The sequence below is a fragment of the Mus musculus genome, chromosome 15, assembly GCF_000001635.26.
Source record: "Mus musculus strain C57BL/6J chromosome 15, GRCm38.p6 C57BL/6J".
NCBI classification, from domain to species: domain Eukaryota; kingdom Metazoa; phylum Chordata; class Mammalia; order Rodentia; family Muridae; genus Mus; species Mus musculus.
In genome coordinates this window covers 7,131,047-7,156,561 of record NC_000081.6, presented here as the reverse complement: position 1 = coordinate 7,156,561, position 25,515 = coordinate 7,131,047, and the positions used below count along the sequence as shown (strand labels likewise).

The window sequence follows — 25,515 nt, the reverse complement described above, 5'->3', positions numbered from 1 at the left end:
ATGTCTGCCACTGGGAATCTAACCAACTCCCTGGGGCTACCGAAGTCATGGATACCATAGGGGAATCTACAACTACCACTTCACTAAGCCACTACAACCCCTAACTGCACTCTAAATATTTGTCCTTATGCCCACGGGTAAGTGTTGTTCCTCATCCCTCATCAAGGAACCTTCTCTTTGTGGCAGTGACCACTGCATAAAATTGCAATAGATCCAAGTGAAGAACTCTGAAGACCAGAGACCAGAGCCATTATATATGTCTATAATGTAATTCCTGTCTACACACAACCTAGGCTCAGGGGATCACTGGGAAAAGAAAGTGGGAAGACTGTAAAAGCCAGAGGAACAGGGAATGTGCTGTGGGATGGTGTCTCTTGGAAATGTCGGAGGCCATAGCCAGGAGGTCTGCCTATGCAATACCTGAACAAGGAAGATACCAATAGATATGTTAGCATGGGGGAACACTCAATAGGCCTCACACCTAGACAAAGAACTGCAATCAATTAAGAAAGGGGGGGGGGTGAGAATATGTTGTTGTTTTTTTAATTAAAAAGCCAACTATAATGGGGTAGTGGAATAATACCCACGACTTTACACTACAAGCAAACACCTCTAAGGAAAAGATTATTCCAGAAAGCCTCAAGGTCTACCGCACACCTACAAACCCACCTAGCTCGGCTGCTGCACTCCTTACACCAGACCGCAGCTCCACGGGAACCTACAATCAATCTCTTCATTACTGCAAAGCCCATTACCTTCAAACGCAATGAACTCACACTGACCTACAGAAAATAGTCTTGTATGTACGGCTTTAACAATGGGGGAAGAAGCAACTCAGATCAACTCAGAGTGCTGTGACGTCACATTATGGAAGGCACGTGTGTAAGAACAGCACAATGAAAAGTCAGGCATGGTAGCACATGCCTTTAATCCCAGCACGCGGGAGGCAGAGGCAGGCGGATTTCTGAGTTTGAGGCCAGCCTGGTCTACAAAGCGAGTTCCAGGACAGCCAGGGCTATACAGAGAAACCCTGACTCGGGGAGAAAAAAAAAACAGTCACCCTGGAATACGGAAGAGAAAGGAAGAGAACATAGAGGATGGGAAAGGGTAGGGAAAAGGAGAGGGGGGGGGGAAGAGAGGGAGAGGGACAGTCAGAAAGAGGAACAAGAGAAAGGGAAGAAGAGCAAAAGGGGGAAGGAGGAAACTAGAAATCATCTTATGCTCTGTAATGTCTATGAAAAAGCTAACCCTAACCCCGACCCCAAATAGGAAAAGCTTATAATTATTCATGCTTCACACATGAATTACAGACATGATATTCACAGTCGCCATAAAATATAAGTTCATATAAGACAAAAAAGCAGAAACGCCTTAGAAATGCTCGCATGAGAAACTAGCAGTTAATCACAATCAAGTTATTTACTCAATAATCTTGGGGGGGGGAGCAGTCTGCTTAATTGTGTAAATAACGTGAAGACAAGGCCAATGGGCAGAGGGAAGACATCCCTCGCAGAAATAAGCCAGGCCGTATCTGCAGAAACATTCTTCAAGTTTCAAAATAAGACACAGGAGACACAGGAAAGAATTTTCGATTCCATTTAGAAAGTATTCTTAAAACACATTTGAGACAGACCACAGCATGGCTGGCTGGGCGGGGCGGGGCGGAAAGAGCTGGCGACAGGGACACAGTGGGCATTTTCTGTGTTCTGGAACAGAGCCAGATCTTGATAGTGCCTGTGGTTAGCAAATGTGCATTGTCAAAACTCAGAGAACTGTATCCTTAAGGAATGGACAGCATTGTATGAGAATTATGCTTTATTATTTGTATAGAGTAAAGGAATATTTTGATTGCCCTTTAATAAAGGGGCTTTTAAAAAGAAACTAGAAATACACAGGAGAAAAAGAATGCAGAGAACTGGACTTTAAGCAGTACCCTGAAGAGGTCAGCAGAGAAACAGGACTACTCTACGGTCGCATGCCAACCAGCTTGCCGTTTGCTTTGAGGCTCACTTACCTCTCTTCAGACCGTTTGCATGCATCGTCAGATGCAGGAGGGTCAGAGCTGACAGGAGCCATGGCAGGTTTGGAGTCATCCTCGATCTTTTATTGTCTACCATCCACGATGGCTGTCTCCACCATGAGTAAGCTGCCATTGTCCTTGCTGTTCAGTCAGCCCTAGGTGAGAGAGGATGAACACAGATGCTGTTCAGATGGCCCAGAAGACACAGTTCACCCGAGGTGCGCAACACCAGAGGCAGTTGTGGCAGGACACACACAGAGACATGCTGCACACTGCTGAGTGGAGAAGCCAAACTCTGCTCCTCTGGCTCTCAAACATCCAAAGCTGCGCAGAGATGCTGCTTTTGGGTGGCTGCCACGGTCAACAGTCCAACATCGGGCTTCCCATTTGAGACGATAGCTGAACACGTGTGCATCCACTCTACCCCAATCTGCTAATAGAGGAAAAGCCACTCAATGTACTGGTGGATGTTAACATAGATTGAGACTGAAGCCTAGATCTCTCGCTTAGTGTGTGGTCCCAAGTATACTCCACGGGACCCCAGACAATCTGTAGCGAAGTGATTCCACTCCACACTGCAAAGAGAGGCCTCTTTCTACAGAGCCTAAAACCTTGTCCAGGGAGAACCAAGGAGCTCACACAGACACAGGTGGTTCCGCTACTGAACTCAAAGCCCCTGGAATAACTACATTCCTTCCCACAGCCCCACAGCCACTCTCATAGCTAACAAAGCTTTCCGGTGCACTGACATCTTGTCAGACCTTACAGTGCCTACCTTTACACTGCACAGAGAACCAAGGACCACAAAACATATGAAGGTTGTCTAAATTGTGAGGGAGACTCGGCATGAACAAGAAAATGAAAATTACTCCCAGAACAAGACCAACATGGAAAATAGCAAGTTCTTAAGATTACATTGCTTTAGAGCTGAACAGTATTCCATCATACACACACACCCCAAATTTTCCTTATTAATTCAACTGTTGATGGACAACTAGGTTGATTATCATTTTTTTGCTACAGTGAATAAAGCAGCAACGTGATGATGCAAATATTTCTACAGTAGGGTACAGAGAACTACACAGATGTTCACTGAGATGTATAAAGCTTAGGGCTGCTTAGTTTCAGTGTGTGATGTCGTTTGTGTGCATGGATTTTTTTATTAGAAAGTTAATAGAAGAGAAAAGCCCAAAACTTCACAAAGTTTCCTATAAGCAAAGGGGACAGCCATAAGAACAAGACAGACGTGCCATGAATGGAGTAACTGGAAACAAAAAGAGCTCTACAAAGGGAAGTCTACTGGGTGATGTTACAGTTTAAAAGATTTAGTGCGTGTGTGTGTGTGTGTGTGTGTGTGCACGTGCACATATGTGTTCATGTGTGTGCACAAGTGCAAGCATATATGTGCATGGGTGTGTGTTCCCCTATCTTCACATGCATACAGCTACCTGAGGATGCCAGGAGAGGTAGTCAGAACTCCAGGAGTTACAGGTGCACGCAGTCTTAAGCTGCATCACAGTGGGTGCTGGGATGGGAACCCAGATTCTCTACAAGACCGGAAGATGCTCTTAACCACTGAGAGATCCCCCCACCTCCCTTTAAAAATAGGAAATACTGACTAACCATGAAACAAAAATAGGAAGTGGATGAGAGATGGAGACTTGATAAAAAGAGATCCAACATCTCAGTAGCTAAAGCCCAGGGGAATACACTTGTCACTGGCAGAACAAGGAACACTCTCTTCTTGACTGTTGTTAAATACCATGAAAAGCACAAAAATGAACCTCAGGTACCTTATGCCATTATAGCCCACAAGCATGCACTTCTAGAGCGTTCCGTTATGTTCTAGATGAGTGAACAAGTTCTGGACAACTCCAATGTCACCGAGTCCACTTATTAGCGTGGAAATGTATTCCTGGAATGTCCTCGGTGCCTGCTGCTGAGGTTACAGTATTACCCAGCTGTGCAGAATGGCTCGAATAATCACAAACTATACCTACCCACCAACTGGCTAAACATATGTTGAAAGAATGCCTCACTAGCAGCTTAAGGTTATTTTAGAAGGGAAACTCGGGTTCCATTGCAATGCCAGGAAGCAAGGATGAGAGGGACTGGGAGGAGGTGGCCAAGGAAGGGCTCAGGACCAGGTGCTGCCAGACAGGGACTCTAATCTTGGCTCCATTACTAATTAGCAGTGTGACTGAAGGCAAATCACTTAATCCCTCTGGCTTCAGCCTCCACCAGTGTAGCCCAGAGGCAAGTTCTGTTTACTGGCCCCAGCAGACTCTGAATGCGAGGCCCTATTGCAGACAGCAGGAACAGGCAGTGCAGAACGTTGGGTGGCTGGCTGGCTGTTGCAGCCCTAGCACAGGTAGAGAGCACAGTGCATTAGGGTTAGGGGATCCAGCAGAGAGAAGCCAACGTGGTGTCAGAAAGCCCTGCTCAACTTAAGATGGGCAGGCTAATGCGGAAGGCGGTGCTTTGTCTTAATGCTTACATAGACCACCAGGATCAGGTCATTTGGGGAAGCGTCACTTAATAGCACACTCAACTTCTCTCCCAGCCTGGACTTTCAATGAGCTCATTCCAGGGTCAGAACAACAACATGGCTAGAGCCTTCCAATGCACTTCGCGGATAAAAATGATGTTAAGAAACATCTCTCTTCCCACTTCTGGCAGAGCCCACCACTATTAGGACTTATTCTGTGACCCATGTTCTGACATCCCACCATTCCTCAGCCCCGATGCTATCTCTTGAAGCAGCCACAGAGCTACTACAAATATCTGGTGGCCAAAGCAAATAGCATATGGCAGGTGGGGCCCATAGTCCCCAGCAAGTTAAAGGAGGTGGCCAGAGGGTATGTTTTGCTAAAGTCATCAGATTCTTCAAGATTCCACAGGAATCAGGGATTTCTTATGGAATTCTTAGACTTTTTTTTTTTTTAGGTATTCCAGACTCCAAGCAAACAGCACCTTCAGACTCCATACCTTGCAAGATTATTTCCTATGTTTAATTATCTTAAAAGATTTTAAAATGTTCTTAAGCCCTCCTGTTGAAGACGAGTTATTATATAGAATAGACTTATCCAACTGTTACATGGAAAGAAGAAAGTCCGGCGTTGTCCTCAATGAACAGTCTGACACGGTCAGGTATCTTGAAGCCCAGGGCAGGGCTGGATGGAGCCTGCCCCACGTGGCAGGGCACTCATCTGTCCACAATGTGCCTGGAAGTCTTGAGCTCCTTCCGGGGAAATGGTACATCTGCGCGTACAATCTGCCTTGATTTGTACTCAGCACCGCAGAGTCTGGGTCCAGGTCCATGAGGTTCTGGACTCTCTGCTGAGGCTAACCCAAAAAAGTAAGCTGAGAAAAGTCAAGCTTAAGCCAGAAGCTATGGTCCTGATAGACTGTGTTTAGTCCATTTCTGGTTTTCCTATTTGTTTTTGGGAGAGGGTTGGGGAGAGAGGAAGCTGGATAGAGGAGGACCTAATGGGATCGGAGTGTTCCCGTACCTCGCTGGCATCAGGTGAGCCTTGGGCATACAGGCCCTTAACCCTGGTGCTATTGGAAGCATCTGAACACCTGCTCTGCCCCAGCCAGGGAGCCTGCTGCCCAGAGCATCTCCCAGCTCCACCTCAGTGAGATAGCCCATCGTTGTGATTCACAGGAGAACCCACTGGAAAGCAGAGAAGCACAAGCCGGTCATAGAGGTCACAAGGCACCGAAGCAATGGGAGGTTACCAGCTGTCCAGAGGCACGACTCTGGGGAACTCGCCAAGTGCATCTGTACACATACCCCAGCCTGCACCGCAGGGACTCACAGTACCATCCCCACAGCTGGGGTGATGCTGCGCAGGACACCTGAGCAGGTCCTCACTAATATTCTTTAGTGGGCAATGCACACCCAGCTTCTTAACACCGGAAACTTAGAAGGAATGCTTTTCGAAATATTAAGTAATTGTTTTCAGACTTGATGAAGACACTGAACGATCGACTGAGAAGACAAAGGGCATTCAGTTATCAAGACCTGTGAGACTGCAAAAGGTACATCCCTTGTTGTTCGTTCTTTGGAAGATTGTGAAGAACAAGGCTTATGAAAATGAAGCAGGGAGAATGGAAGGCAAGAGATGGAGGACGTGGGGGGGGGGAGAAGGGGAGGAGGGGGAGGAGAGGGGACTCTAAACTGCACCCCATGTCCAGCAGGGATCTCCTTCCAGGCTGCATAAGAAGGGGAACTCTAAGCCATTGTGCCATCTCTCCACTGCCGTCTGCCTGTTCCTTTCTAGGCAGATTCCTCTGCGTCCACTTCTGTAACCTCCTCAGACCTTTGTACCAAAAATCTGGCAGGAGGAATGATGTGCTCATTGTCACGGTGGAGTCTTTACAGAAAGGGACGTAGTGATGCTTGCATGCACAGTCGCATCTCTCCCAGAGCGGTGTAGTGTCTGGCCCATTAAGCATCATGACAGGCCCACTCACTGCTCTCATCATTAGGCCGGATCATATCCCAAGTGTTGCCCGCACATGGAACGGAAGTTTGAGAGGTGGTTCCTGCGCATGCGCGGAGGCCAGGCACCAAAGCAAACTGCCAGGGTTATCGCGGGGGGCTTGCAGACTCTCTGGAAAAGCGGTAATGTACTCAATGCTTCCGAAAGCCTTGGCCCAATACTACTCGGCTTCCATATTCGGTCGTGTCAGATGTCCTTCAGTGACAGTGTCACTTTGGTGACTGACGGAATAAACCACAAGGATCATCCCCAAAGATCTGCATGCCCATGGAAAAGAGGGTGGTGTGAGATCTGTTTCCAAAGTCTGAGAAACCGTGTGGTGCCCAGTAGGTTCACATGCCACCTCAGTCATCGTGGCCTTGGGGGAATGAAATAGGGTCATTATTTTTCCTTCTGAGGTAACACGTGTGGACTTCTCCAATCAGTTTTGACCATCTAGGTCATAAATAGCTATTAACTTGGTTTGACTTGGCAATTTCAGATGGTTAAGTTCGTCTTTTGACTAGGACACTGTGAAAACATGAGTAAAATACTCTGGGCATGAGAGTGCTTAAGGAGTCCACTGCATCAGACTTTAATCAGCACTCTGCAGACGTCCTGGGACAATGTAACCTTTGTTATTTTAAAGGCACCCACCACTGTGAATGGATACTGTAGGATATTCAGTCTCCCAGAGAACATGTTAATACAATTTAAATAGATTATTTTTGTTTCTTTTTTGTCTCAATTTATCACAATTTCCAAGGAACTGTTTTCAGTGCATACGTCATCAAGATTTTTGGTTTTTCAAGATCTTTCATGTCAGGTTGGCTAATTTTCATTCTGTTGAGGCCTTTTTTGTTAATTCAAAAGCCTATCCATTATACACTCCAGAATATCAAAATAAGAATGTTCTCAAAAACACTTTAAAGATTGCCAGTGGTCTCTACCTACAGCTGGTTTCCTGTGGTGAACAAGGCGCTTCTGGATGGTTGACTATGGGCCTCCTCCAGACCACAATAGCTCCCTAAACAGGACACACTCCAATTGGTCTCAGTGCCTCCCCCAAACCTAGTTCCTATGGGCTGTTCCTTGCAGTGTCTCCCATTCAGTGCCTCCAATACTTCCCACCTGTCAGGGCTGGAAGTGCCACACTCCCCACCCTCAAACTTCAGCCAGGCTGTTTGAGTGACTGGCATGCAAGTATCTCAATGAATATTACTGTATCTGTTATGAAATAATGTGGCGAGGGGGATACCTTTGGTGGGCCCATGCCAGGTGTACCCCTCTGAGAAATGTACCCTATGCAACAGATCTGGTGTAAAAGGGGTTTATTGGGAGAAGGGAGAGAAGTGAGGACCTGGGGAAGGAACAGAGGCACGCAGATTGGGAGCAGGAAGACAGGCAGACAAGGAGCAGAGCCATGAGAACTGGCAGAGGGGGCAGAGGAGGAGAGAGAGGGGCCAAGCGTGGAGAAGAACAGAGAGAGCGAGCTGAGATGGTGGGAGGTCTGCAGTACACCTGGCAGCAGGCACTGACATAAGCAACTGCTAGGTCCCTGGGAGTAGGACAGTGGAACTAACTATATACACCAACACTAGCACTACCAAACAAATGAACTTGCACTGATTACAAGAGCAAAACATTCTATGATTAAATTACCTGGCTAGGGAGATGGCTCAGTAGGTAAAGTATGTGTCATGCAAGTACGAGGCCCTGAGTTCAATTCCTGCCACCCATGCCAACCAGCTGGGCATGGTGAGGCCTTCTTACATTCTCAGTGCCAGACAGGCAGATACACTAGGACTCCTGGACATCTGAGAGCATCGGGTCTAACTGAGAGACAGGCATTGCTTCAAAATGCAAGGCAGACAGCCCCTGAAGAACAGAGCCAGAGGTTGACCTCTGACCTCCGCATGCATACTCATGTGTGCACACCTGTGTACATTAACACAGACATAAGATTAAGAAAAATAAGGAAATAAGTAACCCAAACATTCCTATGTTATTAACACGGAAAAAGCTTACATTCAAAACAACCATGAACATCCCCACTCCTCAGAACGGGTCATATCCTCCTCATCCAGCTCACAGAACTTGAGTGTGTCAGAGCCTGGTGTGTCAGAGCCTGGTGTGTCAGAGCCTGGACTGGTCTTCCTTTGCACCCTGGCATTTGGGTGTGTATAATGAACTATCTCAGAGAAGGGAGCCCAAATCCAAACATGAGGCTCCTTTACATTTCCTACTGGGCACACAGTGGATAGTCCAAAGGTATCTTACACAGTGTTCTTGGTGACGCTTCACTTAGGCTGTAGACTGCCAGGCGCAGCCTTCCCCACCGTGACAGTGTACTGGCTGGTGTTGTGTCAACTTGACACAGCTGGGGTTATCACAGAGAAAGGAGCTTCAGGTGGGGAAGTGCATCCATGAGATCCAGCTGTAAGGCATTTTCTCAATTAGTGATCAAGGGTGGAGGGCCCCTTGTGGGTGGTATCATCTCTGGGCTGGTAGTCTTGGTTCGATAAGAGAGCAAGCTGAGCAAGCCAGGGGAAGCAAGCCAGTAAAGAACATCCCTCCATGGCCTCTGCATCAGCTCCTGCTTCCTGACCTGCCTGAGTTCCAGTCCTGACTTCCTTGGTGATGAACAGCAGTATGGAAGTGTAAGCTGAATAAACCCTTTCCTCCCCAACCTGCTTCTTGGTCATGATGTTTATGCAGGAATAGAAACCCTGACTAAGACAGGAAGCATGGTGGCATTTCAAGTTCCCAAGTTTGAAGCTGCAGTTCTCTGACTTTTGGATTATAGATAGTTAATAGATAGGAAACAGATGGATGTTTCTGTTCTCCCACCAACACTAAGGATGATGTCTTTCCAAATCTCATCATTAACTCGTGGGTTGTGAAGGTACCAATTCCTTGATTTACAATAAAAATACTTCAAATGTTTTTTTGGTAATTTGCAATGTTTTCTTTAAAATCATTCAATCTGGATTTTGTTTGTTTTTCAGCAGCTGGGCGTTATCTCCTTCTTTCCGATGGAGAATTATCATACATGCATAACTGACATGCTAACACTGACGTCTATCTTGCCAATTTCAGGGCTTCTGTGTCCTTTTACATTCTGCCAGAATCTTTCACATACAGATAAGATTCCTTTTAGTATATGGCTAGAATCCTTCGACTCAGCCCCACGAGTTACCAGCCATGCCAGGCGCGTGCATTAAATAATTGGAAGCACTCCTGAGCTTGGTGATGGCTGGCTCATCTCATCCTTTTTTTCCCCCTCCATGAATGTTATCCTCCCTCGTGGCTTCAACCACCACTCAGCACGAATGACTTCCAAATTTGCTTCACGGAATTGGCCCCTGGCCAGCTTCAGACTAATCATTTACCAGATGAGTGTGTGCTTACCCACACAGAACCACTCCAGGAGGTTCCCGAACCCATGTGGAAAACTCTTGGATGCTGCATGTATACTTGGATGCCTCAGAGTCCTCAAAAAACCCAAAAGGAAACACAAGGAAATTCACTTTCCCCTCTAGGCATGTTCTCTCAGGCCCGGGCCAATTCCAGATTACTCAAGACACCCATTCATGTCTTCATCCTTCCCAACTGACCACCAATCACCCCCGTGTTCTTCCCATCCCTATCTCCTTTGCTACGGCCCTCATCACTTCTGGCATGGGTAGCTTAAGCCATTAATTCATTTCACATCCGTACGAAGCAAGGAATCTTCCCCGTGAGATTCGGGGCTTTACGAAGCAGCCACTCCCCATCTTCCCACCCTCTCCTTACTAAGGGTATTGATACTTCTTCAGTCTGAGGCTGATGCTCATTCTCAAGCAAGACATTACCTGTACTTTAATTTGTGTTTTCCATGTTTATCACAAAATAGGGAGATAATATACCCCCTCTTTCTACTTTATTTCCTATTGCTTTTTAAAGTCTTTGAACCGAACAGTATCTTTTAGGAGCACTGTATACTCAGGACTTACTTGACAATTGTGCCTAACTCATTCAAACCAAGTTCTTAATGAGGAGTTACAATGTCTTTCTTGTCTGTCCCCCACCCACCCACTCTTCCTTTATATCCCCAAGAGTAAGGTAAACACATATATCTAGAGATAAACCAGCAACTTGGCTCAAATTGCTGTTAGTTTCTTTTTCAAATACACAGATTAAACCCACTCCTAAAGGCCTGCTGAAACTGAGGGAGGGAAAAAAAAACGATAATTATGCAATCACTTGATGCACTTCAAATTCGGATTCTGGCTGACTCTGCCAGGCAATAAGCAACTCCCGTTTTCAGACAGCATGCACCATGTGTGCAGTTGGGTTGAATCCTCGTGCCAACTCTATGAAGCCAGTGTCGCTATCCCTCTCTTTCCAGTAAGTCACTGAGGCACAGAGGGGGTCACACATCTAAGAAGCAGAGCTGGGAACCTGAATTTAGCACCATTTACCAATCTCAGCTCTGGAGCAATACATTTAACTGTGAATCCACAACAGAAGACCCCCGAGACCTCAGGCGTCCAGGGCTCTAACACCCCTTCTGGCACTAACATGGTCACAGCTGAACAGGACCACAGCAAACAGCTGGAATGTTAGGCTTTAGCTCTCAACTGACCCGACTCGGACTCAGGGCAGTCCTTACTTCCATGTCATCAAACTAACTGAGACGAGCACAACCCTACGGCCATTGTACTTTCAGGATACCTCAAGCAACCAGCAGCTGTGGGCCTTTCTCTCCTTCCATCCTGTCAGGTGAATGCCATACTAGCAAGCGTCACCTGCTTCTACGGGCGGGGCATGTGATCGTCGTATCCCGCTCTGACAGTCTGCAGGGAGGGGGCCGAATGGAAAATAACTGCCATCTTCCTGTCCTGCTTCCAACTCTTAAGTAGACTTTTGATTAGCTGAGTTCTTTAAGTGAGCAGGTGCAAACCCAAACACACTCCAAAAGCCAGCCAGACAAAGTAGTTGAGGCTTGCCAAGGACAGTGGGGTGGCCAGCAGCTAGCAGCCAGAGCCTCTGTCTGTTTTATACAGGAAATAGACACGGCATCCCATAGCCACGGGTCTTCCAACTGAGCTACTGTCTTGTTTTACACAGACTCAGAAAGAAAGAGAGAGCGCTGCTACCTGCAGAGCAGGCACCTTAACCAGCACGTACTGCAGGTCTAGCCAGGCCTTCCCTCTTAGACTCAGAAGGGCTTGCTATCTTTTAAAAACAAAAATAAAACGAAAAACATGTGAAATCTCATTTTCAAATGCTAGCAGCTAATTTAGGGGGTGGGGGAAATACCACAACAGCATTCAAGCCAAACAAAACACATTTCCAGGCCAAAAGACTTCTTAGGGAGCCAACTAAGAAGCCTGCCTTAAAACTGAAAAAAACAAAACAAAACAAAACAAAACAAAAAAACAGACAAACAAAAAACTCACAAAACATACAAACCAAACCCATGTCTCAAAATACAAATTGTTCTAATATCTGCATTTCAATGCACACATAATAACCTAAATGTGCCCTAGTGGTATATTTTTTTAGAGTTATAATCTGAAGCTTTTACGTTAAAAGAACCCTGCTTTCCCCACCCCCACCCCCTTAAATTTCAGAAATACAAACCCTAGGTATCAGTTCAGACTACAACAAATGCTTTTCAAAAGGAATTGACAGGAAGGAAGGGGGCAGAGGAAGAGGACAGAACGAATGGAACAGGAAAAAAATGTTTGGAAATAACTGGCATTTGGCAGAAATATCTCAGAGTCTTCTTTGTCGAGAAGCAGGCTGTATTAGGTGTTTGTGACAGCAGCTGGCAAGAAGCAGCTTAAGAGAGGGTTTACTCTGCCCATTTTAAGGATCAGGCCAGCCAGGTGGGCAAAGCACGGCTGGCTGCAGCAGTGACTTCCTGTCGCTAATTAACATGAAGCCGAAGTTCCTGCTATACTACTGCCTGCTCCTTCAGTCCTACTTGACGACCCTGAGGCGTGAGGTTACCCGGCTTCAGGGTGGGTTCCCCGCCCCATCACGTAAACCACCTCTCTGGAAACACCCTCATGCACACACCCAGAGGTCTGCTTCCTAGGTGAGGATACGGGTTAAGCATCTGCACGGCTGTGATCTACACCCCCAGAGATCGATAAGCCTGGCGTTGATCCTGGATCAGGAAAGTATTGAGAAAGGTATCTGGAAGGGAGGTTGGATCAGTGCAGCCAGCGGCAACCCTGACCTGATAAAACTGTTGGACTGGGAGAGCAAGGGGCAGGAAAAGATGGACCACATCTTAGGTCGAAAGGGGTCCTCTCTAATGTCCCAAGGATGCTCGACAACCAGATGATCACACTTACATAATAGTGCTAAAGGCTCCTTTTACCAGCTGACAAGCTTACTCAGGATGCTATATGATGATGGCAATGAGGACAAAGGTGATAGAGGACAACTGTGACAGTTGTCTGTGTGACATTTTTCATGAATGTGCCGGATAAGGGAATCCCAGGCATTAAATGTGTGGAAGAAAAAAAAAAGTACCAGACAGTGAATTCAAGGAAACAAGTGTAACACTGGGCATTTCAGGGACTCAGTGAAAATGGCAACAGTGGGAAGAACAGATACAGGTTGTGGAGAAAAATAAAACTTAGTAGCAGTATGTGGGAAACAACCGTGAAGAAGAAAATGGCTGCTGAAGTAACAATCGTGTTTGCAACTCTGCCCTCCAGGGGTATGGAAATTGGAAGGTTTATTTTTAGTCTTAAAAAAAAAAAAAGCAACAGATAAAATACACAAAATGATTACTCAAATTTTACAAATTCTAGTTCAACAAAAACCTTACTTACTCTTAAGTGTTCTCCTCCAGTCTGCGCAGGGTCCAGCTACTCCCTACCTACAGGACCCATCTAAGGGTCTATGGGACTATGGGTAAGCAAGCTCCAAGGATCTCCAATCACGCACCAAATGCTCCACCCTCAAGAAGCTCTCTATAAAGGCCATGGTAAAATGAGCACACGGGGCACCTTTTAAGGACATCATAATCACCCTCTTCTTCAGGGCCACAGTGGTACTGGGGAAATAAGACAAACGTCCAGAGTCCCTCTCAGCCCTCACTTACTCCAATGATCCCAGTCAATGTCCCCCAGCGCAGGAAGTCAGTCATATTATGCTGAAATCATCCACGGCCCTCCCTGGCCTTGAAGAAGTCCCAATCTGCACATGGCACAAGTTCTCTGCTATTTCCTGCCAGCTGCACCCCTGAACCCCATGTTCAACAGCAGTCAAGACACACAGATTCAAATGCAGAGACTTCGATGGATAGTGAACGGTGAGTGTGGTGTGAGATGCTGTCCCATGATGGTTTAGACAAAGTTCGTGAGAAAGAGGTAAGCAGCCACTGAGCGACTGACTGTATGACTGTCTCTGGCACCATCACAGTGCTTAGGGGGAAGGTGGGGGCTGGTGTCTTTCACGTGGTACTCAAAGAGGAAACAAAGGGGTTAAGTGACTTTGCCAGAGTCTCGTGACCTGTAAAGAACAAAGCCAGAAATGGGACCCAGGATTCTGACTCCAAGGTCTGAGTCATGTTATAATGTCATTTTACTTGATGATGATGGTGATGATAATGGTGGTGATGATGGTGGTGGTGGTGATAGTGATGATGATGTTGATATTGATGGTGGTGGTGGTGGTGACAATGACAGACCAATCTGATAGTTTATTGAGCATTCACTATCTGATCAGTCAGTACCAGGCGTGGTGGCACATGCCTTTAGTCCCAGCAGTAAAAAGGCAGAGAGAGGCAGGAGAATCTCTGAGTATGAGGAGGCCGATCTGGTCTACATATCGAGTTCTAGGATATCCAGGACTATGTAGACAGACCTTGTCTCAAAACAAAACAAAACAAAACAAACAAACAAAACCAAAACCAACCACAACAAACTGTTCTACAAGAGACATTAGGCAAGACTGTAAAGAAAATGTTCACTGAAGACCAGAGTGTCTGTCACTTGGAGGCCCGCGGCCGGTCCTACCTCCATAAGCATTCTGGCCCATCTCTTGCTGCACTCTTAAAATTTTCTTAAGAACGTATGCTAATTTAAGTAAAACCTACATTCAGTTTAAGTTGATTCTGGCTTTTCCCCGGATGTTCTATATAGCTCCCAACAGTTTTGTCTCCTGATAGAAGCACAATTTGTTTCTTGCAAGTCTCGGACATTTTCAGCTCACACACAAAGCAGATTGTTGATTCACAGAGCACCCCACACACACACAACTTATTCTTCCTTAATGTTCTCCCTATCAAAAAACGGTACGGACACGGCTCCCCAAAGCCATAGGCCAGGCATGGTGCTTCGTGCCTGTGATCTCAGCATTGGGGAGGCCAAAACGAGAGGATCATCTTAATGAACACAGTTCAACCAACTAAGCCACAAGGATCCTGTCTCAATTCCCCCCAAGGCAAAGCAAGCCAAAGCTCCGGGGCCGTTCTCGATTCACCCCTTCCTGCACCTCCTCTGCATGTCTGGCAGCTACAGCTTCCTCAGCTCTGAAACCAGACCCTGCCCACTGTGCTCGCTGCTAACCCAGTCCCTTCACGCCAGCCTCTTGCCTGCATGACTATCGATCAGCGACAAGGTCCTCCCGTCTCGTCTCCATCCTCACTTCCCACACACTCTGCACAGAGCAGGCAGTCACCATCCAAAAATATCCATCGGACCCTGTCACTGTGGATTTAAAACTGGGGCCAATTCTTATAAACACGCTCTACTCTCTCTCCCTCCCATGACTCTGTTCCCCTTCCGACATCCCGCTCTCCTTCCAGCAGTCACACGGCCCTTCTGCTCCTTCTGTTCAGGTCTGGACCCCTCAGGAGCATCCTTCCATGGACTTCTCCATAGGTCCTGTGTGTCATCTAGGCTTTGAGATAGAACTCTCTTGCTCAGCATGTCCTCTCCCATCCCCCAGGGAAAGAAGTATCCGCTACTGAGCTCCCAGGAGCCCTGGCACCCACTGTCCTTGCCCCACGACACCGTGCCCAGCTTCCTGTCCTTAGGGCACTCATCGATATCTGGACATGTACTTCTTGTTTACTGGCTGGTGCTTCCCAAAAGGCAGGAAAGCTTCACAGGGTAAGACCCACCCCTCCTCCCCAGTGCTGCAGCCCCAGCAGGTGTGGAGGAGATACGTCCACACTCAGAATAAAGGACTTTACAAAAAGAACACTATGCACAATAATCATGGAAGATGATTGACTTAAGTTACATTTTTAAGTCATATTACAAAAACCATATAAGTATGTTCCAAGCACAGCTTAACACACCCAGAGGCACAGATACTAAATATACATCTATCATAGTTAGGGTCACTGTTGCTCTGATGAAACACCATGACCAAAAGCAACCTGGGAAGGAAGACGTTATTTCACTCGCAGTTCCACAAAACAGATCATCATCAAAAGCAGCGAGGGCAGGGACTCACCCTGGGCAGGAGCCAATGCCACGGAGGGGTGCTGCTTACTGGCTTGCTCCCGGAGGCTGGCTTGCTCAGCTGGCTTTCTTATAGAACCCAGTACCCAGGGGTGGCACCACCCACAAATGGGCTGGGCCATCCCCCATTGGTCACTGATTAAGCTGCCCCACAGCTCGATCTTAGGGAGGTGTTTTCTCGACTAAGACACCTGCCTCTCTGATAACCCTAGCTTGGGTCAAGGTGACACAAAACTAGCCAGTACAATGTCTGGTTATGCACAGAAATTAATCTATCATGTATAATGTAATATCATATCATATCATATCATATGCAGTTACCTCTAAAAGTGAGACTAAAACTTTAAAAGAATTTGTCTCCAAGCTTTCTCAGTTTTTATAAAGCACTTTCCCTGTATTAACTTTAAAAAATAGTTCCATTTTTTTATTTTTATTTTTTGAGACAGATATATATATAGCCCTGGCTAGCCTAGAACTCACTACACAAACCAAATTCACAGAGCTCCACTAATCTACCTGCCTCTGTCTCCCAAGCACTGGAATTAATAGTGTCTATTGTACTCTAAAGATAGTTCAAATTCTAACAATGTACAGCTGTAGATGTAGCATAAAAAAATTCCCAGTAAGGAAATGGCAGCTAATAAGATGAACATGTTATTTTTCTGACTACTTGGTTATAGATCAAAGTAATAAAAACTATAACAACGTCTTTAACTTCTGACTCAGGAAAAGAGTTTGAAAGTCACTGGAAACCCTGGTTTGAGGGCTAACATCCCCCAGGGGTCCACGTAACTGGCTGCCAAGGTCTTGGGGCTGGTAGTATTAGCACATGGAACTTTGAGAGATGAGATGTAGTGGCAAGTCTGCTGGTCACAGTAGGTGTGTACTCAGAAGGACTTGTGGAATCTCAGTCTTTTCCAGTTGGGTGAGGTGGGCTTTCCCGTACATCAATCCCTCCCTCAGTGATGATTAGAGCAGAGGGTCCTCACCAGAACTGAGTCAAGGCCAACATCACGCCTTTCACTGGCAAAACCAGGAGCTAACTACAGGTCTTCTCTATACGTAGCCTGTCTTCTAAGCAACATACTGGGGTGGGGTGGGGGAGGATAAGGGCTTTATGCCCAGTGACTATTGCCTTAATTATGAATTTTAAAAGATAAGCAGCATAGATTCTCAAATTGTGGTTTGTTCATAAGACAGAATGCCCCGCTGCATCAATTCATATTGAAGAATTTTTTGTAGCATGTGGAACATATCCTGAAGGCCCATGTTACAAAATGAAAAAACAAAAACAAAAAAACAAAACAAAACCCAACACAATCTACGTTATGGGATACGGGAAAACATAGATGAGAAAATACTATAGTTTAAAGCTAGCCATTCCCAGCCATGCCTCTTGACATTTAAAAAACAAACCCTACATCCAGAAGTCCTGCAAACAGTGCCCCCATATCCACAGGTGGACAGTCAGCTGTGTCGCTCTAGCCTTTCCCATAGAGCCCATCTTGCCTTATAGATTTCTGTGTTCACTTTCTGTCACAAAACATCAAAGAAAACCAGCGCATAATGGTGGTTTACTGCCACCGTTTTAAAGGTCTGTGCCCATGAGACCCTTCGCTATACATGTTCCATGAGGCAAGACACTATAGTGGGGGCATGAAGAGGAGCAAACCAACTCACAGCATATCAGAGAGTGGAAGAGTAAGTGGGGAGGGCGCTACTGACCCACATGACAGTGACCTAAGGACATCCCACAGGTACTGACCCCAACAATACAGCCTGTGGTGCATGCTGACAGCACTCCAGCACTCGCGGCTTTACCTGCTATAAGGTGGAACGTTCCAGAACAGAGTCCTCTGTGATCCCATTGATCCTGGCCTTGAGAGCAGTGTTGCTCCATCCTACACTCAGCCAACAGTCTCCGTGCCAACACGGCCCAGCTGCCGCCTAGGCACCATCGCACACAGGCCTTGCCTCTCACTAGGAGAAATTCTGCAGAGTGACCTGACCCCTAAGAGAAGCACGCTACTGCTAGTTCCGGCGGAGGAGTGGGACCGTAGTGGGCTGTGGGAAGCGATGCCATAGATAGGAGCGTGACATATAAAACGTGGATCTTGCTTGTGTCCCCTACCTATGTCTATGACTTCCCATGGGGGGGCATGCTGTCCACAACTCAAGACGTTGTGTTCTTTTATTTAGCTATATGAGGAAATGGAATGTAAAGTCGGCATTTGTCACAAAGGTACCTTTTGTGACGACTGACTCTCCACTTTCATCATAGAACCTGTCATGTTCATACTGCAGACCCACAAAGCGTATGCTGTCTTCAACGGTTACTGAGGGTAAAATATTTGTCTTTGCACCGTTCATGAGAGCTAGTGCAGTTGCACGTACTCTCGGGTGCAGGTCTCACTGCCCTTGTCTCCTGGGAAGATGCATGCTGGAATTTCTCACTCAGAAGATGCATAAACGCCATGCCTCCTAGATTTATGAGGGAGGGCCTGGCAATTTTACGAAAAGATAAAATTTCAAAACGGCATGAGGTCTCCCTCGCAGTGGCAGGAGTGTGCCCTTCACAGAAGGTGCAATAGCAGTTTCCAGCCCAGAAGCCTAAGAAAAGTGTCACCCAACTTCAATAAAAGTCATCTGTAAATGTCAACACGGTGACGTCACCGAGCTGCTGCTCACCCAGCGGGTCGAACAAGTGGACGGCAGTGTTTGTGTTCACTGGAAAGTAACATCACGTGCTTTCTTCTGAAAGGACAGGACAGGAGGCCAGGATCTGCAGCTTGCTACCTTACCTCAGTGACCTCCTGGCTTCGCAGTGCCGTGGTTGTTCCTGTGTGTTGTTGCACGGGCAAGGTCACCTGTACCTGGGGCACCGTGGCCTATGCAGTACTGGTAACACAGACACACCCATCACTGACTGAGTCAGACAGACCTAACCTTGAGGAATGTACGGCTGGACTACTCAAGACAACAACAGAAGGAAGCAAAAATGTCTTTAAAACAAACAAACAAAAAAAAAAGAAACAAAAAAAACAAAAAACAAACAAACAAAAAAAAACAAGCACTAGCAACAAAGAGTATTTGCATCTAAGTGGGCGAAAGCCGGTGTCAGCAAGCCCACCGACCTGAGTTCAATCCCTAGAACCGTAATGGTGGAAGGAGAAAGGCCTCTCCTGGGAGTTGGCCTCCGACCTCGGCTTGTACATACTCACGCACAAATACATGGATGGTTTTTCTTTTAAAACCTCAAATCACTTCCCAATGGCCAGGAGCAATGCTGTGTCAGGATGCCCTGAAATTTTCAAGACCCACGAAATTGATCTAGCAATCTAGAACTCCTCTACTGTTCAGGGCGCCCAGTGTCCGTCATCCCAGCAGCTCAGGCAGGGTATGTTTAGCCAGCCTTCTCTGCCGCTAAGCACCCACACAACAGGGACCGAAACAGACGCGGAACTTACTCAAGTTCACACAACCACTGGGAACGGAAATGCAACTTCCTCCCCGGCCCCTACACTGTACCACATGCTTTTTAGATATTGGGAATTCTGGGGGGGCTGGGGGGGTGGCTGCTAAAAGCAACAGAGCTATTGATGTTGCACACAGAATTCATCTCAGCTAGCGTCTAGACAGTAATCTTGGGGTCATCCTACACAGTGTCACAGAGCTGATCACATGTATGCATGTGCACGCTCGCTGCAAAGACAACACCTAGATGAATGACCCTACATAGGCCTCTTGGTCATCTGGCTTGACAAATGGTAAATTTGGTGCAGCTCCACCAGTGGGCATCCCCTGCAGCACTGTCCCTTCATTACTCATGAAAACCATAACCAATTCCTATTACTGAGCACGGAAGCTGTTTCCACTGGGGAACAGGTGTTTTAAGAAGTTACAAGGAGCCGGGTGTGGTGGCACACGCCTTTAATCCCAGCACTCAGGAGGCAGAGGCAGGCGGATTTCTGAGTTCGAGGCCAGCCTGGACTACAAAGTGAGTTCTAGGACAGCCAGGGCTACACAGAGAAACCCTGTCTAGACACCCCCCCCCCCCCCCGGCCAAAGAAGTTACAAGGATAGCTTTGTCAAATTGCAGGGGTGGTTTTGATATGTGCATGGTAGTGGAGCAGCCTTCAGCATCTGCAGACAGCTTTTCCCCCTGATCTCCCTTCCTGGTTCTGATACGTGGCACATTTTTGAGGCTTTTGATGAGTAATGCAAAATTGCCCTCCTGGAAAGTTACCACAATTCAAACATCCGCCAGGCATCTCGAAGCGACAATTTCCAGAGCCTGTGGGGGCTTTGTGAGATTTGATTTCAAATATCCAAATTCCAACGAGCCCATAAAGTTCTGAAATTGTGAAATCACTTGACTGATAAGACACATGTGGAAGAAAGGCAATTCAAGGCACTGTTTGATCTCAAAAGTAAATACTGTTTCAAGCATCAAAGATAAAAGGTTAAGGATACCAGGAATTAGGGAGTTTACAAGGTGACTCCTGGAAAATTCAATGCCTGGTCAGTAAGGGACCAGATGCAGCCACACCTGCCAAATTTGGCCAGTGCTAGAGCTAGGAGTTTGGGTTTCAAAAGTAGCACTCTCTATTTTTTTTAAATGAGAAATTATATATTCATCCATATTATATAAACACACTCTCACAGATAATGTGCCCATCGGACAATTGGAATTCTTTTAGGTATGTATTTACTTAACAAAATATGGGGCACCTGCTGTGGGCGGAACTCAGTGCCAGTGGTAAGATGACACACGGAAGCCCACAGTGGCGAACCCCTCAGGGAGATGCTCCTCTAGACAGAACTCAGACTCTTTCAGGTAACAGTCAGTCCAAGAAGGGTCAGGATGCTGGTCAGTCCTCAGTGACTGTCCCCAGGCAAATCGTGGCATCCCTGGGTCTCAGTTTCTTTACATATTAAACTCCAGAAGCTGACTTGGGGATCCGAAAGGGCCCTCTGACTCTCAAGCTCCACGCTGTGGCTAGGTTGTTTGAATCCTCAATTTTTTTTAAAGATTTATTTCTTATTATATGTAAGTACACTGTAGCTGTCTTCAGACACAGCAGAAGAGGGAGTCAGATCTCATTACGGATGGTTGTGAGCCACCATGTGGTTGCTGGGATTTGAACTCAGGACCTTTGGAAGAGCAGTCGGGTGCTCTTACCTGCTGAGCCATCTCACCAGCCCCTGAATCCTCAATTTTATGTTTTCCTAAGAGCTTACATTTTCATCTCCCTCTGTATCTTGCACACGCTCTCCCCTAAAACTGTTTTTGTTTGTTTGTTTGTTTGTTGTTTTTACCACAGTAAAACTGCTGATCATGGTACCTTCAAGGAGTAAGCATGGGGTAAAGTTCCAGTCAGATAACTTACATTCCCGCTTTAACTGTTTCTTTGGAGAAGTTTCTCAAATGTTCACGCCTTACTCACTTTTATGCTCTAAAGGCCCGAAGAAGGGCCTCCAGAAGCTGACTTGGGGATCCGAAAGGGCCCTCTGACTCTCAAGCTCCACGCTGTGGCTAGGTTGTTTGAATCCTCAATTTTTTAAAAAGATTTATTTCTTATTATATTTAAGTACACTGGGGCCTCCAGGCCTGCTGCGTGCAAACAGCTGGCATCTTGTCATCACGCCCTAATGTCCACAGTGGCCCTCAAACAGCCCCAGAGGTTACAGCATGTAAGTGTGGGCCACGGTCTCACCTTCATCCTACCACCACCAGGGCTCAGCCAACTCACAAGGTTCTGTCCACAGGACAATTACAACCCATCTGCCCCGTTAGCGTTTTCTAATGTTAGAAGCAGGGAAGTACTTCTGTCAGCACTTGTTATTTTCCACCAGATGTTCCTGCTACCACCGTGTCAACTGTCCTTGGATCTAAGAACTTCTTACAGAAGTGTGTGCTTCGGGGATGAAGGCTTAACCCAGACACACACGGACCTTCAGAAAGAAATATTGCCCCCTAGTGGCCCTTCAAGATACCACCACATAACAAGATTATGCTCGATTCTAGACATGAATGCTAATTCCAACTTATTCAGCCTTAGAAGCCAAAAGAATGAAGGAGAGCCAAAAACTTCCCACCGTGCAAAAGTACATTAGAAACCAAAAACATACGCCAAAAATTCCTCCTCACCTCCCAACACTGAGTGGGCAAGGCTTGCGAGCACCACCTTCAGCCTGCGTCAGCAGGGGCAGTGCAAGTGTCTAGAAGGAACACATGCAGCATTACTCAAGACAATGTATGACAACTGGAATTCCTGCCTTTCTGCAACCTGTACAGGGACTGCAAAGGACCTGCTTGAGAGTGCTTGCATTTCTAAACATCGAAACTCCCTACAATGCCTCGCTGGCTTCAGCTACTTGCGGGAAGTGAGACTGAAAAGGACCAAGACTACTCTGCTCACAAAGGAGGTGTGGAAGAACCCATTGTTTTCTCAGTGTCTGCACTGCCTGTGTCACGCCGAGCTGGGGGATACAATTATCTTACGTGGAAACAAGTTACTACCATCAGGTATCAACAGTCAGAATAGGAAATTAGAAAGAGAGAGACGGAGGGAGACAGACGGACAGACAGACAGAAGGAAGGGAAAGAAAGAAAGAAAGAAAGAAAGAGAGAGAGAGAGGAGGGAGACAGACAGAGAGAGAGAGAGGGAGAGAAAGAAAGAAAGAGAGAGAAGAGGGAGACAGAGAGAGAGAGAGAGAGAGAGAGAGAGAGAGAGATCAAGCTCACATTCTGCAAGATCACGGAACTCCTAATACAGAACAGGGGCCCAACAGTCAATCACCAGAGACAAGACTCTTATCGCACAGCTCTAACAATTGCTTGGCATGAAACTCCTTTCCCAAACTTTCAATTAATATAAAGGAACATATATTTAGAATAACAAACAGATTAGGAGTTGGGAAGAGGAAATACCACAAGTTCCTGCTATTTCCCAAAATAGAGCAGGCACACACACATTTCTTCTGTGAGAACAACATACCTGAGCTTGGCACAGCTCATTGGTCAGTCGCAAGCCCGAAGAACCAAAACATCACATTAAGAAAAAAAAAATTTAAAAAAAAAAAAGCATCTGAATTATTCACTCCCATGTAAATGGCTGCTCCATTGAAATCAAAAGTGAAAATTTGGGCTATCTCTTGGAAATCACTATGACTTACTAAAAGGGGCTGTGTTGTGTTTTGTTTTGTTTTTAATACTTCCGACTTGAATTTCATGGCAGAAGGATGAGATTTAAGGCAACAATCTGAGAGTGTGTTAACTGTAACACACATGGTAAGGCCTAGAGCCTAGGTGGAGAACTCAGATAACAGACTCCGAAGAATTCTGACCAAAAATCAGGCAAGATTATTTCTTAAGGTTTTTCTTTATTTGCTCATCTACTCAACAAATAATGCAGGACGGAGGTGCAGCCTTGGCTGTGCGTGCCACAGGAAACAGCAAGCCCTGTCCCTGAACTCCTGGAGCCAGCATGGAGGAATTCTTCCACCCTCTTCTCCATGCGCAGCACCCCAATCCAAGCACATGCCCGCAGCCTGCCCCTCTCCCCAGTAGTAGCATAGCACCGTGGTGGCCCTATGGCGCCGCCTGGATGTTGATTCGTGCAGTGCCCTCTACCTGAGCTACACTTCCCCTTTCTCCAGAATCATACACTGCTCAGCTCCTACCAATCTACCCTAGGGAGGCTTCTCGGGCCACAGGCAGCAGTCTTCAGGGCGACCCTATCCACCTCAGCCACGCCCCTCTCTACCTCAGCCACGCCCCTCTCAGCCACGCCCCTCTGCCAGGGCAGGGTAGGTTCGTTTCCCTGGTCCTTAACCGGATACCATCTTTCTTCACTGCTCTCTCACGTTTTTAATCCATCTCCACAATTCAGATGGAAACTCATGACAGCCAGTCTGTTTGTCCCGTATAAGCTGGATCTCAGTTTCCCGAAAATTGCCTGGAATATTAACAGAAGACTGATAAACACCTATTTATGAAGAACAAATATGGACCAGTGTTAACAACACTTTTGTATTGACACCACAATGTTAGGTCCCAAAGAAAACAAAGACCATATTCTAAATGCTAAGAGTGGATTGGATTTTAATTAGATTTTTAAAGGTTCCTCACAGCTTATAGAAGGAGGAGGAAGAGGAGGGGATTGGAAGGGGAGAAGCGAGAAGACGAAGAAGAGGAAGAGCCTCCACATAGGATCACATAAGGCTACATAATGCATTGTGCTCAAATGCTAGCATTAGCGAGGCCTAACCTCTACAATTTATTCTGCTTCCAAAATCACTCTTAAGAGATGCCAAGGACAAATACTTTCTCTAACAATGAAGGTGTAAAAGCAATTTATTCACATTAAAGTAGAAGCCAGTGGTGATCAACCACAGAAACACAGACTTTATCCTAATGAGAAGCAAATTTTCTGGAACACACACACAAAAAAAAAAAAAAAAAAAACTCCCCTGCCTTCAATTTAATAATAGGTATAAGCCTTCACTGCATATTCAAAAACATTTAAACTCTTAGGATTTTTTTTTTAAAGACAGGATCTCATAATATAGCCCTGGCTTGGAACTCAGTACGGAGCCTAGGCTGGCATAGAACTCACAGACATCCACCTGCCCCTGCCTCAGGAGTCATGGGATTAAAGGCTCCACACAGGGCCTGGTGGATTATTCTTGTAAGTGCACAGTTTTACTTTGTTTTGTCATTAGGAGGATGACTTTAGGTCCTGGCCATCATAGCTCTCATTTCACAGCAAAGATGCCACAAATCCCCATGGGTCACTTTGGAGTCATTAAATCAGAGAATGTGCACTGGGCAGAGCTGCCTCCACTTCCTGCAATGTGAGGACGCAACTTTGGGGCCCTGGGAATAACTGAAACCCACTTAAAAGCCTCAAAAAGAAAAGTGCTTTACAACAACCTCACAGCAAGATATCAGAAGACTATACCTGTGAAGAAAGAGAACCTTAAGTAAAATATGGCTTATCCTTAAAGGAGTTCTCAGATGTTGTGTCAGAGGGAGAGGGAGGTGGCTCCCTCGGGGGATGGAGGGATGGGGGTGGGAAGAACACTGGAGACTGTCTGGACTTAGGACTTCATGGGGAGGCAAAGAGCTGGTACAGAACAGGGCATGCGACTATCCCAGCCAGCAGAAAGACAAAAAAGAGCAAAATGCTACCAAGCATTGGGCTACATTCGGAGAGAGAAAAGAGCCAGAAAGCTGGTGCTTACTGATGCTAAGGGAGTGGTAGGAGAGAGATGTGCCCTTTACTCTGAACTACGTAACCAGTGGATTTTCTCTAATGTGAAGAGGTGCCCCACAAATTAATATGGTAACGTCTTCACACCATCACTACACTATTCCTAACACAGTCCCCCCAAAAATGAGTCTTCCGTAGCAAAAGTTTTTAAAACTCAGGAAATAATTCATTTGGTTTTAAAAGCACAGTCCTCGGTCCTCATTCCCCAGAGGAGACTCCAAGTCTCCACTCACTGGAGCAGAGCAGCCTGT

The 25,515-nt window shown here is 46.4% G+C and overlaps 1 protein-coding gene across 7 annotated transcripts in view; it reads right to left on the bottom strand.

The window, feature by feature from the left end:
- The window catches only part of Lifr (LIF receptor alpha), a 106,880-nt gene that overhangs the window by 40,928 nt on the left and 40,437 nt on the right, over positions 1 to 25,515 (bottom strand). For 4 of the 7 annotated variants that reach the window (XM_006519969.4, XM_006519970.4, NM_001358593.1 and 1 more), the window contains one exon: positions 2,015 to 2,175. In XM_006519969.4, coding sequence (XP_006520032.1) covers positions 2,015 to 2,153 — 139 coding nt within the window. In that variant the 5' untranslated portion in view covers positions 2,154 to 2,175. Of the gene's footprint in view, positions 1 to 2,014; positions 2,176 to 2,276; positions 2,451 to 15,978; positions 16,058 to 25,515 lie in introns of those variants that run through there. The other 3 variants (XM_011245326.3, XM_006519971.2, NM_013584.2) reach the window with 3 other exon arrangements.